This window comes from Scatophagus argus, chromosome 16 (assembly GCF_020382885.2).
Source record: "Scatophagus argus isolate fScaArg1 chromosome 16, fScaArg1.pri, whole genome shotgun sequence".
Taxonomy (NCBI): domain Eukaryota; kingdom Metazoa; phylum Chordata; class Actinopteri; family Scatophagidae; genus Scatophagus; species Scatophagus argus.
The window spans coordinates 15179939-15194963 of NC_058508.1; the positions used below are offsets into that span (position 1 = coordinate 15179939).

General features: G+C 42.8%; 1 protein-coding gene across 1 annotated transcript in view; it reads right to left on the reverse strand.

Moving 5' to 3' along the window:
- Positions 1 to 5456: 5456 nt before the first annotated feature.
- Positions 5457 to 15025, reverse strand: part of adgrl1a (adhesion G protein-coupled receptor L1a) — an 87903-nt gene continuing 78334 nt past the window's right edge. The window contains exons 20-25 of the mRNA XM_046414703.1: positions 14794 to 14962; positions 14409 to 14564; positions 13119 to 13215; positions 9598 to 9720; positions 8119 to 8136; positions 5457 to 8001 (exon numbers count right to left, since the gene is read on the reverse strand). Coding sequence (XP_046270659.1) covers positions 7094 to 8001; positions 8119 to 8136; positions 9598 to 9720; positions 13119 to 13215; positions 14409 to 14564; positions 14794 to 14962 — 1471 coding nt within the window. The 3' untranslated portion in view covers positions 5457 to 7093. The remainder of the gene's footprint in view (positions 8002 to 8118; positions 8137 to 9597; positions 9721 to 13118; positions 13216 to 14408; positions 14565 to 14793; positions 14963 to 15025) is intronic.

A 15025-nucleotide genomic window follows, 5' to 3' on the forward strand; every position in this document is an offset into this window, starting at 1 on the left:
TAATTATTGTGTGTAAGTGGCAGTAGTAGTTACACACAAACACGCAGGGCTTTGGTCTGAATGTAATACATCTTTCCTCATCTCTTGGGATCTGGTGAGTGATACTGCAAGTCTTAGTTAATGTCTGAGTCTATTTTTGCTTCCCCAAATGTACGCTGACCTTGAATATATATATATCTATATATATATATAGATATATATATATTAACTTTTCAGAACTCAGGAGAAGACAGTGTGTGTGTGGGTGGGGGGGTAGAGCCTTGTTCATGTTTGGTATGGCAGCATGTGAGAGTGTTAGTGTACGGTCAGTGAAAAGAGGGTGACTGAATGGTCAAGGCTTCAGAGCATCCCCTCACTGGGAGTTTCACTGAGGGGACACGAGCAGGGCTTGGGCACATATGTGGAGGGGAAGTGGGTGGGTCATCATACATGTACAGTGTACGGCACCACAGTAGAGGCTGTAATTATGGATGAGTCGTCTATGCTCCAATGCACATAATAATTAGATATCAGCTAATTAGTTACCAGTCACACTCCAACTTTATTATGAGCAGTCAAGGAAACAAGGAGCTGAACAATGCTCATGCCACATCAGGGATAAGAAAGCTTACTGGAAGTGAGATGGGCTGCTATAACCCAAACACTTAAGTGTCTTATCCCTAACTGATCTCCAGTTGATCACAATTTACTTTAGAGTACCACATTAAAGGTTGCCTACTATTGTGTTCTGTGGTGGCTTAACAGACAGCTGCAAGCAAACGGTGTACATTCAACAGTCAGTAAGCTGTATTCAGATGGTACTTATTAAAAGATTACACCAGGGACCACACCACAGCGCATGATTAATTAACCTTGACTGATGCTTTGTAGAGCTGAATCCAGCTGAGCAAGTATGCCTACAGGTCTGCATGTACATACAGATACATATGAGATGGTTGAAAGCATCACTGTAGCTGGTCTCAGTAATACTGACTTGGGGTCACTGTAGTGAAACAAAGCCTTGCCTTTTTTTACCAGATTAGACCAGTTCTCTCAACCTCCGCCAGCATATAAAGCTTTTACTAGTCCCTGTCCAAACACCCAAAGAGTGTTGGGGCTGTCGCCTAAAGTGACAGCTTGCTTTTTTCCTGCATCTCTTTAATCACTTTGTGTAATATGCTTTGGACAGGGACAGAATCATCATCCCAACCACCGGGTCATATCTGCATATGCATACAGTGTGTGGTTCAAAGGGGAGCTGACTCAGGAAGGGGCTGTGTTGCTTGTCCTCAGTCCCTCAGTGGTGCACAGATGAGAAGCACAATGCTGTCATAACCTGCAAGACAACTCATGAATAAACCATAACCACTATATTGGCGCTTTAAGACATCTTTTCATTCCCAGCTTTGTATAAATACACAACAGCCAACGATTAATAATCATTTCTGTGTGCTGTTATGTTTTTATCACACATTTTATCGCACATTCATAAGCACACATGCAATTATGCTGTACAACCTCACACACACGCACAACAACTGAGCCCCTTCAACATGTTCCCAGAGACACCCTGAAGCATGAATGGTGTATATTTTCAACAGTTTTTTATTAATATGTGCTGATACAAGGTTGCTCTGACCTGCGATGATGCAAACACTCACAGAAAATCATCCCCTTTGGCCCAGACAGCTGTCAAAGCAATGGCTGTGAGAAAAAAATCAAATAAACATATGAACATCATTTCTCAAGGTAAACAGAATCAAGGTGTTATATTAGCCTCAGTTTACAAATGTCTCAGTAGTACATGATAAATTATCCATTTCATAGAAAAATCACAGAAAGCTCTAGAAATGGTGCTATATGTAGGACCCCACATGGCACAATGTCAGTACTCATCGTTTCTACCAGTGTCTACGGCCTGCTATGTAAAACCACTTGCACGCAATAATTTATTCCCGTAAAATTAAGCGTTTCAGGGATGTTCAATACTGACCAGGTTCTACTGCACGGAGCTAATTAATACAGCTTTTTGCTGATACTCACAATATCCCATTCATACCTCACATACCCAGCTATTCCAGCTCTGGTGGTGGACAAACACGCAGCATTTTCTGGCCTATTTTATGGACAATCACGGGATGGAGATCACTACAACCATGGGCAGGCACATGTAGGCACAATTTTGCTCTCAGAGACAGCAGTGGAAGAGGAAAAAAAAAAGAAAAATCATGCCTACAGATTCACCCTGCTCCAGAAGTATATGGACTGATCTTAACAACCAAACAGCCGATCCATGTCTTTCTCCATTTCAGTGGATAAAACCACTTAACCTGACTGAAGATGTGTATTGTGTGTCAAAAGAGATGCATGTTTTAGTTTTGGATCTCGGGATCTTTATGTAGCATGGACCTTGCAGGTTTAGCATTTGAAGAACACCATCCTGCACTCTTGTTAGCACCACCCTGTCCATCAAAGGTGGCCTGAATTGCCGGCACAACTCCATGGACACATATTCAACACAAAAGAGAAACAGCACAATCCTCATCACAGGGTTTATGCCTTACCCCTACTTATTCCTAAAACTAATCTAAAAGTACTGTATAGCAGTCATGTGGACACATAACAACAGACCCATAACAAAATAGGACTACTTTATCATTGTTTACATTTGCTTTAAAAATCTCTGTAGGAAAATTCTGTCGCATTTGTCAGCAGTTTAAAAATCTCAATTTAATCGGCTGATGCGGCAGTGAATTCATTTTCACATTTTGTTTAAGGAAGCATCCATTAGAGCAAACAACAATCACATCATCATTCGTCTTCTACAGGCAATTTTGTTTTATTAGATAAACGAACATGGGATCTGACATAACAGCTTGATCGGTTTCAACAATAAAGTGATAACCTCTAGACTGCAAACCACCAGCAGAAAGCCCTCTGAAACAAAGTAGCACATCCATCTCCTTATCTCCAGATCCAACCCTGCACTGCCTCACTGCTAATCCCCCTCGCCAGCCATCCCCACTCTCTCACCGCCTATGGCTATGAATTCTGTGACATTTGTGACATCTCTGCTGATGTTGTCCCCACTGTGTCGCCTCCTGGCTCCATCTTTGCAGACATAATGACCTCCTGCTCCTCTGCTGCTGTTGAACTCACATACCAGTAAGGGTCAACTGCCAGTAAACGCACTGCAGGCCTGCTGGGACCTCTGCTGTCTAATGATAGACCAAGCAATGCTACTGCCCAGTCTCCACTGACACTAAACTATAGGGGTGTCGAAGGCCGTGCTTCCCACCTTTTAAACAACTTCAAACCTAACCACTGGAAGACATGCATGTCAGACTTGCCAGTGGTATGGAATTGGAACTGTGTTAAACATTTGCAGTTAGACAGAGACAGAGAAATAGAGCGCAAAAGAGAGTGAGGGCAAGTTCACTGCAGTAAATTAGTACCCACAGCATTATTATTGTAATCAGAGGTTTGGAGGGCTTTGAATGGCGGAGAAACTCCCATTGTGTGAGCCCCTGTCCAACAGCATAGGCTGTGGACTTTCTACTGTATAATCACAATCATTTACCACAGTGCAGCACTCCTCTGTTTATTGGGATATTAATCTGGGATAAACAAAGCTTTTGACAAAACAAATTAACACTCTCAAAGAAGTGCTGCACTAATGGAGTCCATTGAGAGTGATATTAAAATGTGGATGAGATGGGTGAGAGGGAAGAAAGGAAAATGGGGCTGGGTGGTGCTGGAAAAAAAAAAGGAAGCAGGCCCAAGGTGACGCACATTCCTCCTCTCATGGGAAGTGCCTGTCTAAACAGTGTTTCTCCCTGGGGCGGGTCCCAGCTGAGCAGCTGAGATCAGCATCAGCACATTATGTCAAATACAATGAGGGAGGGATAGAGTTAATGATAGTGATGATGAGGATAAAAATGATGATGGCTATCTTGTGTTTCCCATTAACACTTCTACCCTGGAGTGAACTGTTATATCTTCAGTCCTGCTTGTTAAAATACATTCAGTTGTCCTCAGTTGACCACTGAGTGCTGCCTCGGTACGGTGCCCCACCACTGAGCCATATGATCCGCGCTTCACACATTGTCCAGCACTGCAGCAGAGCAGAATACATGTGCATATTCTCTTTTCATTTGTAAACACAGACTCCCAGGATCAGCTGTAAGTCATATACCCACTAAACCAATATTGCACATGTTCCCCCTATGGTTCAAGTGAGGATACTAGGGGCCTTCTTTTTGAGCTTCATTGTGCTCCACGGCCCATACCATGTTACTTACACTAGTGATTTGAATAACAAGAATAAATGGTGGCAAATCCTTGTAATCCCCCTCTCTTATCTGTCTTTGACCCCCTCTTTCTCTTTCAGCCCCAGGAGCTGCAGCTAAAAGCTGTCCTTTGGGTTCTCTTAGAAGTGGGACAGTCAGGCCCTAGCCAAATGTCACACTGCAGTGGACGCATTTATTTTCTGCTCACGTTCTGTCCACACATCCCGTTCTTTTTCTAGGTGCAGGTTTATGAGGGAGACAGTCAAAAGCAAAAAAAAAAAGAAAAAAAGAAAAAAGAAGATACAGAAAAAAAAAGAACCCGATGCCATGAATAAATCAACGTGAATAAATATTCCAAAAACATACATAAAAACTGATAAATAAACCACAACAAATAAATACTGCACAGAAGAAGGCAAATTCCCAGTTTTTTTTTAAAGGTCAGGCAGATTTCAGCTGGATGAAAGGAGCATCACAAGCATCTCTCTGTTGACAGCTAATTTCTCAAATGTATCGCTTGCATAAGGTGGCATATTGGAAACATGTTTCTCACAATCGGTCAAACCTGTGTGTCATTTTCATGGTATAATGTTATCGCACGTCTCCGAGGAGGTTTGATTTCTCCTGTCCTCCTCGTACCTGAACATCAGGGCAAGAGCAACTTCCATTTGAGGCAGAGGAATAATGGCATCTCTCTGAGTTGAGTATTCCCCTTGTCTGATGTGCATTCAAGTCATGTGACAGAAAAAAGTTTTTCAAATGTGTGCGCACACACTCAGTTCGACTCACACACATACTTCTGCACCAGACACACAACCAGCCATTCAGACACATTTGTACTTACACACATGCAAACAGGAAATGAATGAATTGTCACATTGGGCTCTGGAGTAACGCTGAAACGATCTTTAAGAAACAGCAAAATGCAATATTCTCTGATAGCAAAACAAATGTCATTATCATACATGCTAAAACCCATGTTGTTAAAAGTATGCAATCTTGTTATATCTTCCAAATAACACAAGAACAAACCAAACCACTTTACGGATGTTGTCGTTCAAGCGCAATGCTTTAAAGTGCCTGTGAGGCACAGTATGACATTTGAGGACATCTATCTCGCTTGTCCTGCATCCCCCGGCCCAACCCCCACCCCCCACCGCTGCTGCCTTCGACAATTCCATCCTGGGAATGTCAAAGGTCAAACATTAACAACATGTAACGGATTATATTACATAAAAAAATGTGCCAGGATTTTTTGTTCCATTTTTCATTTGTATAAATAAAATCTACTACACATTGTGATTTGTTTCTCTCTCTGCCTTTCTCTCTCCATTGGATCACCAGGTAACTTTTCACTGAATGGCACAGTGCTGGGGCACAATAGCGAGAGAGCAAGAGATCACGCAACGGAGGAGAGAGATAGAGTGTATCGTTCAGATCACAAAGTCCAAAACATTTTATTTCCTCTTTTGTTGGTTTGTTGCAGTACAAGAAGTCATTTTCCATAGCATTTGTTACTTTTTGTTGCTTTTGATCATCTGGTGTCTCTATTTACATATTAGGGATAAAGTAGATTCATGTGTGGCTCCTATGTACACAGTTACACCAATTGGTCGACCAGCGTGTTTGTGACATTTACAGTCTTGCTTGTCACAACAACACGCACAGGAAACAAGTCCACTTCAACTGGCTAGGCTCTAACAGCAAAGTACAGGGGGAGGGGGCGATACTAGTCCACTCTTGCAGCCCCCAGAGAATGCAGACCCAAAGTCAACAAGTTGAATACTCTCTTCGTAACAATAGCAAGGCAGTCATTTAACTTTTCAAATGCCTAAAGCAAACAACCAGTGAGAACAGTGGCGAGGATTGGCCAGGAGTCTTAGGGTTGCAGGATTTCCTGCTCTGGAGGGGTGGTGCAGTCTCCTCAGTCTCCGTCTCTGTCTCTATTCCACTTCTGTACATAGTCGTCGATTCACAGCAAGAGAAAATGAAGGCAACTACTCTGAATCAGCTCCCACTGCCTGCTAGGAACAAAAGCTCTTGCTCCCTTTTACTTAGATGGAGTACTGTTTTCACTTCTGATGTTCAGTAATGAGCACTTCTGGATAAGTGAGCGTATGTGCATGTGTGTGCATGTGTGTGTGTGCGTGTGTGTGTGTGTGTGTATGTGTGTGTGCGCGCACGCATTTGCTTGCTTGTGAATGTTCTAGTTTCTGTTCTGGCTCAATAAGAGATATTTTTGGCAACAATGAAGAGCTTTCTGTGAGACATTTTTTAGGTTATAATAGTGTACTATATTCCCTGTTTCCGCAGCTAACTACTCCTATCAGATGACAACTCAGAAAAGACCTATGGATGGTACGAAAGGGAAATGAGATAAAATATAAAATAATTTTCCCATCTCCAGAGGCAGGTCAGAAGAGAAATTACATAAAAAAACTTTAACAAAGTTTTAAAGTTTTGAAATATTTGAAGGTAAAGGGGGTGTGTCGGTACATTCAGAGTGCTGGACTTGGCCTTAGGGTACGAAAAGAACTGGCGGAAACTGGGGTTGGAAAGAGCCGAAGAATGCTCTGCTGAAAAACACCCATCACTCATCTCCATGAGTTGGGGAAGGGTTAAAATAAAAGATCAAAGCTGATTCTGCAGAGTCAGCGACAATGTCCCCTGAAGGTCACTCTGTTTGCTCATCTGTTAGTTAAATAAAAGTCAAGAGAAAGAAAGGCAACCAAACAAGCAGAAAGTGGAGAGACACGAGAACAAGGCGGGCTAGGAGGCGGCTTTGGCCATCACATTAGTTCCCAACTTCCTCCTTCAGGCTCCAGTCACAGGCTGGTGACCAGCTGCATCTGTCCGTCTCCCTCATTGTGGGCAGGCTCCTGAGCCTGGTGTCCCTCCCCACTCGGCCTCCGGGGTGGGGCCTGGTAGAAGGTCTGCATGGGAGCCCCGCGAGAACCAAGGGCAGGCCTCCCTGAGCTGTAGTACAGCTCCTCAGGGGGCTGGGCCGAACGGGGCACCACCTCCAGGGGCTCAGGGCTGCTGTCGGGGTAGGGAGAGTCTCGCAGGTTGGTGATGCTGGTGTACAGGGAGTCACGGGCAGGGGAGTCTGGTGCTCTGCTGCCTCCCTGCCCACCAGCACTCTGGCCACTGTGGCCGCTGTGGCCCAAGCTCTCGGTGAGGTCGGCGGTGTAGCTCTCTGACTCCTCTGGATCACTTTGGTAGAGGACCGACTGGGCACGCTGCAACAGCAAGGGCTCCTCCAGAGCTTTATAAAGCAGCTCCACATCCTGCGGGGTCCGCTGTCGCCCATCTCTCAGAAAGTCCTCATCTTCATCCATGCTTATAGATGGCTCGGGCCCCCGAACAACTCCACCATGAAGACGACCCCCGGCTAGGTTTCCACACACCCTGTCGCTTAGGTCCCCTCCACCTCCTCCACTTCCTCCTCCGACACCCCCTCTCAGGTTGTTGTGCACAAGCTCAGAGATGATCATTTTCTCAAAGGCTGCAGCATCAGAGAGGTTTCGTCGGATGCCTCCGCCTGCCAGGGCCTCTGAGCTGCGGGGATTGAGGATGGGTGGGGGACTGTCCCCACCCCCGCTACCAAGGAAGTCACAGCTGCCCCCGCCTCCACCCCCTGGGCCACTGCGTAGGGAGTAGCTGTTGTTGAAGTTACCATTCAAGGGAAGAGTTTCCATCCCGCAGGGATCACGGGCCTTAGATAACGTGCTCTCTGGACCAAAACAAACAGAAGAGAGACAGTAGACAGAGGGCTTTGGCATTACTGTGATACACTCATTTAAGTATATCAGATAAAAAGTAAGATGGATTAGAGGTAAGTCACACTTACTTGGGTCACGGAACGTTCCTGCGCAAACCAGAGTCATGTGGAGTGAATAAAATAAAACACACTAGTCAGTAAGTGCTCTTTAATGACGCAACATTAACTTGATGAATTCGTTTTTAAAACATTTCAAAAGGGAACCATTAACGGGATAACAAATATCCTTGTCCATCCACCCCTTTTGTTTTCTCTCTCTCTTTCACCCTCTCACATCCAGCCTTCCAATTCTTACCACATTCACATCACATTAGCTCTGATTTATTGTAGACTAAGTCCTGTTTAGTGCTTAGTCAAAGTCCTCCAACATTTACATCCAAGCCACAGAAAGTAGTCTAGATATTTATTTACTACTGTCAGATACCTGGATACATACATAATTTGTATAAAACCTTGTTCAGTAGCACTAATGTTTATTTTACAACTTGCCTTGAACACACCAAAAGCTTTTTTTTTTTTTTTCCCAAATTACCTTCATATAGAAAAGTAAAAGCCACAGCCACCCACAAAGTGAAAAGCGCTTTCATTTTTTAAATTTAATGTGTAGTATGACTTTAATCAACGTTCTTCAGTGGTGGTGTGGGTAATTAGACATTCTAATGAAGTGCTCTCCCTACTTCCTCTCCTACTCTCTTCTAAAAATGTCTTGACTGCCAGGCCTGTGGCCCATCATGCTTGACGTATTGTGCAGAGAGGCTTTAAAAAATTTAACAGAAACAGCGCCTTAAATTTCAGTCCTCAGACACAGGGGCCTGATACTGTGCGGGTGCACACTCAGCCAGCAACCAGCCACACAGTCACAGTTCTCTCTTATCAAGTGAATATCGGTGCTGTAGAGGAGCAACTACCAGAACATGCCTAATTCAGCAGTTACAGGCATCCAGAGAGTGGTGTGGGAATGCAGCAGTGTGATAAAACAGCCATTATACTGTTTAAAGAGTTTCACTTTGAGATAGAAGTCAGCATATGCACACAGACACTAAAAGTGCGCACTCACACCTGACCGACCTACACCCAGGTGGACTGTCCCTGGTTGGGAAGCTGTTTGATCCCTTTCTATGGACATCAGGATTTAAGCTGAATACTTTTTTTTTGTCTGGGAACAGGAAAACCTTTCTAAAGATTTCTGGCAGTCACAGCTGTAGCTAAACTTCTAATCAATTTGTGGCTGTTCTCATGAAGATTCAAGATTGGACCAGATGGCTGGTTAGGCTGCAGGCACTGTTTGGCTCTGTTCTGTTCAGCCTAGTGAATCTGTCTGACAGCTACACAGTCTGAAAAAACAACACACAAACAGATTCACACACACACACACACACACGTGTGCAGGCACTCAAATACAGTACAGTAGTGATTTTGTGAATATCGCACAACAGAGTATGGGACAGAAGGACAGCACGTTCAGTGCATACTGTATACGAAAACACATGCTAACGAGACCGCACACATACACGCACACACACGCTGGAGTATTTATGAGGAGCTAACCAGTAGAGTTGAAGACGCCTGGTGAGGGCGGGGTGAAGCTCTCAGCCAGCAGAGTGTTGTAGGGAGAGGTACCAGTGCGTGTCTGCAACACCGGGTTCGTCAGAAGGTGATTGCCCATGGTTGCTGCAAGACACAAACATTTAAAAAATGAACATAATATAAATGGGCCTTTATCTCTCCTTCAAATGTATGCAAAGCAAACACAATAGGTGTAACATTTTGAAATTCACATTTCTAGACTATAGGCTAATAACATCTGGAATCATAAAAATATTTACTGTTTATTATGATGGGGCTATTTTTTTTGTCATGTCTTTGTTTTATGGAGTAATGCCTTTCACAGTGTTCTCCTCCATGTTTATGCTTGCTGATTGTAACCTTTGAGTAAAAATACAATTGCATAGGAAAGGTACTGTTTGGAGCATTGCCATTCTTTTATTTTTTTCCCTCTGGCTCCTGACAATGTAGTCAGATGGGGGAGAACAGTAATGCATATCATTATGTAGTCTATGGGTGCAGCCATTGAAACACAGTTAATTTTCCAGTGAAATGTGAATGCCACTACATGACAAATATAATTCAAAGAAATGGTGCACAGAAAATGTTGTATAATGCCCATGTATGGCTCCAGCCTGAGGCAACTCAAACAGAAATGCCATGAAATTAAAAATAGGACAGCATGACGGAGAGTAGTCCAAGGCAAAGTGCAACCTTCAGGTCTCACGCCTACCGTTCATCACACAGCAAGGGAGTAGGGAATTTTTAAAAAGTAAAATATGCACTCACACAAAGCTATTTATTTATCATTTTCCTTCCTCTTACACTTTCCATGTCCATCTTTCTGGCAGGCCACACAAACCCCTCTCCCTCCATTCTCTGGCTCGTTCTGATGTGTCTTGACTCAACCACATTTTCTCAGTTCTTCATGCCAGAATTTTTTACAAACAACGCTAAATTAGTTGGGATTAGCAGTCTTTGTGTACCTCATAGGAATATCCTGTAGAAAATTAAAGGAACCAGATTTAAGTGGGGAGAGAAAGTAGGGCGAGGGGAATCGTGGAAGCCTGTGTATGTGTGAGTGTGTGTGTGTGTGTGTGTGTGTGTGTGTGTGTGTACTGCACACCTCTTCTTCTGGACACATTGTCAGGAAGAGATTGTGGTTCATAAAGAAGTGAAGTGGAGGAATCAAAGAGATCCAAGATGCCAGCGATAACGGCGCCGCATCTCCTCTCCAGATTCTGCCTTTTTAATTACTCCTCCATGATAGCACCTCTCTCTGTACTGCATTTTTCCTCCCCCTCCCCTCTCCCTGCAGCTTGTGCTCCCCTCGTCTTTCACTTTCTGCCAACTGACAAACTTTTCTCGGAAGCACAGAAAATAAAGGCTTCACAGCACAGTTGCTTGTGTTTGACAGCACAACATGGAATGATCCACATTGTGTCTCCACCAGGCCTGGCGATTGCTCTATCGTGACGAAAAACTCCGGAAACCGACCCACCAGACCGCATGCACGCACACACATATGTACATACATGCATGCATACACACACACACATACACAGCTCATCCATCCAGCTCACTTGTAGCACCCCTCTTCCTCACCCCCTGCCTTGCTCCTGTCACTCTCCTCAATTAGAATAATTACCCCCTGTTCGTTCACACACTAATCAGTTCATTAAAAAGAAAATGGATGAAATTAGCATAGAGAGTGACGGCTGATTTAGCAACTGCCTCTGTGTCATCATCAACAACCGCCACCCCCACCCCCACAAATCCAGAACCTGAGCCAACCTCGATCGTGTCCATGTCACTGATGGCTGCCGCAGTGATGCCACTAGTTGCTGAGAAAATGGGCGAATCTGCACACACTTTTCACTTCTTCAGATGTTAAATAATTGCTAGTGTACTGTTCATGCGCTGTGTAGAGTTCAAAAGGGATGCATGTATTACTGCATTCATGCAAAGGAATGGATGTGTTTGGATGTAATTGATCTCATGGAAGTATAAAAAAAGGCTGTGGGGAGTTCAATCTGGCAATTTCATGACTGTTGTTAGTGCAGATAACGATTTGCAATAACAACGGTAGCACAACACATGAAATTTTATGATTTATTACTAGACACAGCAGCCTCTCTGTCAATTTTATGTGGAAAGCATTAGAAAAAATGGAAAATGACATAATTTTACAAAGCAGAAATAAAGCTTATATTATAATGAAAAAGAGAAAATACACATGGTTTGCTACTACATAAAAGTGGCATATTGCAAGAGACCACAGAATAATTTATGATGATGCTGATAGATAGATAGATAGATAGATAGATAGATAGATAGATAGATAGATAGATAGATAGATACTTTATTGATCCCGAGGGAAATTCACGTTGATAATTAATAAACATAAAACTGACTATGAACTGCTTGACTATATAAAGTTTCTGATGGTTATGAAAAGTCAAAAAACAACAATACTCTGTCACAGATGTGGTGGAAGCGGTGAAATGCAACTAAGTATATCTACTCAAGTACTGTACTGAAGTACCATTACTTGCACTTTACTTGAGTATTTCCGTTTTGTGCTGCCATATACTTATACTCCACAACATTTTGGAGGCCAGTATTTTGATTTTTACTCCAGTACATTTACTTGACAATGTTGTTCACTTTCTACTTTGCAGTTTCAGATTATTAATACAAAATGTAAATTAACTAATAAATTATGATGTGCCATTATTACTCAGTATATAAATGAGCTCTACCTTCACCAGCCGCAACATTAGTGATGGAATTAATGCATCATTAATTATAATCTAGCAGAAAAATTCTGAAACAGGTCATTTTTGCATATTGAGTACTTTGACTTTTGGTAGTTTATGTATATTTTGATGTTAGTACTTTTGCACTTCTACTATGTTTGCAGTGGAGGTATTCCTACTTTTATTTAAGATATCTTCTTCTACCACTGGATGTGATCTAGGATTCCATGAAGTTAAATTACTGTTAGTAACTTTAAATACTAAATTATAAATAGACTTAATCTCACTAACAGCACTTCATACAGGAACATAAACTCAGTAGACCTAACACCAAAGACACACCCACGCACATATTCACACAATAGAGTGTTTGAGCTACATGTATTTCTGCTGCTGCTGCTGCTAAGTGCTTTTACTGCATTATAAACTGAAACCTACCACCTACCTGTCAGCCTTCAACCTCATCTCATTCAATTTAAGATACATGTACTGCTGCTCCTAACTGCGACCCGCTGACTGCCCCGCTGCCTCGTCTGATTCATACATATAGAAATATATTTTATCATCCTGTATGCTGCCCTTTGTGGACATTTAACGTTGAATAACACTGCTATGCCTTGGTTCCATTCCCATTCACCCTGTTCCAGTTTGATTTTGTTCAAGTGTCTAAATTCCAAATTGGTTTGTTAGAATTTAAGATGATTTATTTAAGCATGCATGACTTAACAAAGGGGAAGCAGATCAGCGATAGAGGGGGGGACTCACCACGGTTGAGTGTTGGGGTGCTATTGATATCTCCCGCCATGAAAGAAGATTCTGTCTGCTTTCGAACCGTATCGTTCCACATCCTGCGGATCCGACTCTGGAAGAAGGAGCACAGCGCAGTGAGTTGCAACATACAGACAACAAGTTAAATATAGAAACACGGCGGGTAGACTGTGTAACTCAGTGGGGCTGCTGTAATCAAAACTGTGGGGCTCGCTCTAATCCGTACAGAACAATAGACAAACATGCCAGACAAAGAGATTGAGGCGTTGGGTAAAGAGGCAGCTATGTCATGTTATCATGAGGGGTGCTAATAAAGTCGAGATGTGTAAGACATGATTGCAGTGGCTGATACAATTATTGTTTGGATGATTGTAGGAAAGCTTGTTTGTTGACTGTGAGGACTACCCATTGGTGTGTGTGTGTGTGTGTGCACTGTATGTGTGCTTATGCAATCATGCCCAGTATTTCCAGATGTTTTCTATCGTGCCTGTGTCTATATATAGTACGTGGTCTTCAAAGGATATCTTTATTAATGAGTCATCTACTGTGGTAAGCACAGAGCTGCCAGTAATGGATGGAAACATAAAAGTGAAAATTTCAGTGCAGAGCACGATGGCTGATTAGACCTGGTTTGCAACAGAAACGTCTAATAAACAAGACATATAACATGATGTAACATACTTAAATACCGCTCTGTCAGTGAGAACAACATGTATTTTAACACTGGTGGTTAACAGGATGCACATTTCTTTTTTCAAATGAGAACAACGTGACTGTGGGTTGTATGTTAAGTAAGTAAATTTGAGTGCTTCGCAAAGTAATCTGTGAGTCATTGGTATTGATCAGCAATCAAACCCCCGCAGATACACTCATTTTGTACTTCAGAATTATATAACAGATCTTTTAAGCAACGGGAAAAAAACATATCAGCAGGGTAAGGAAATTTCTTGTGTTTTTCCAAAGCTATTTATTTTGTTTTGAGACCCTTTTCTTTATAATGTCAAAAAGTCAGATTATATAAAAAGTCAGTCAGGTTGTCAGATTGTATCGCATCATTACATGGAAATTGATTTTTCATTTCATTCCACCGAAACAAGTTGATTTCCACTGAATACAAGTGAAATCATTTTGCTGCACAGGTAGAAATGCTTTTCATTTGTTCAAAGAAAAACACAATTTTAGAAACTCAACAGTGGTCTGATTGCTGTGTAAAAGATGAACAAACGCTGTGTGCACGCTGCTTTGTGTGTCAAATCATTTATGTCCGTGAGTCTGTCCTGCCAGCACCTGTCTGTGGGCTGCTGCGTGCCGAGCTTGGCTGCCACTGTAGTAGCGGTTGTTGGCACGCAGACCCGAGTTCTTCAAGGAGCCGTGGGAGCTGGTGGTGGAGGTGCGACTGCAGCAGTAGGAGTGACGCAGACACTTACTGTACTCCTTATGGACCTGTAAAAAAGTAACACCACGGGCACAGTGAGCAGGTTTTAAAGGCACTCATAAACACAAACACTGAGTTTCAATAGCCCGGAGCTTTTAACACACAGAAACAGCATAATGTATTTACTGCAGTCAGTATGAATGTATATACTGAATATCACCCACCCATCCATTCATCCATCTATAACTCATCTGCTTATTCATAATTACAGTACAAAAACAAGTCTCATATCATTACCTTCTTCTGCAGGGCGCAGTGGAAGATAAAGATGAACATGCCCTGGAAGGCGTTGAAGGTAGTGAAGAGGTAGGCCATGATTACCGTGTTCTCATTGATGAAGAGGAGGCCAAACGCCCATGTCAGCCCCAGCAGGAACAGCAGAGCAATGGCCCCTAGAGCCCATGACCTGATGGAGGTGGATAAGGAAAATAATAACCTAATACACAGGTGAAGTGAAGTGAATCAACAT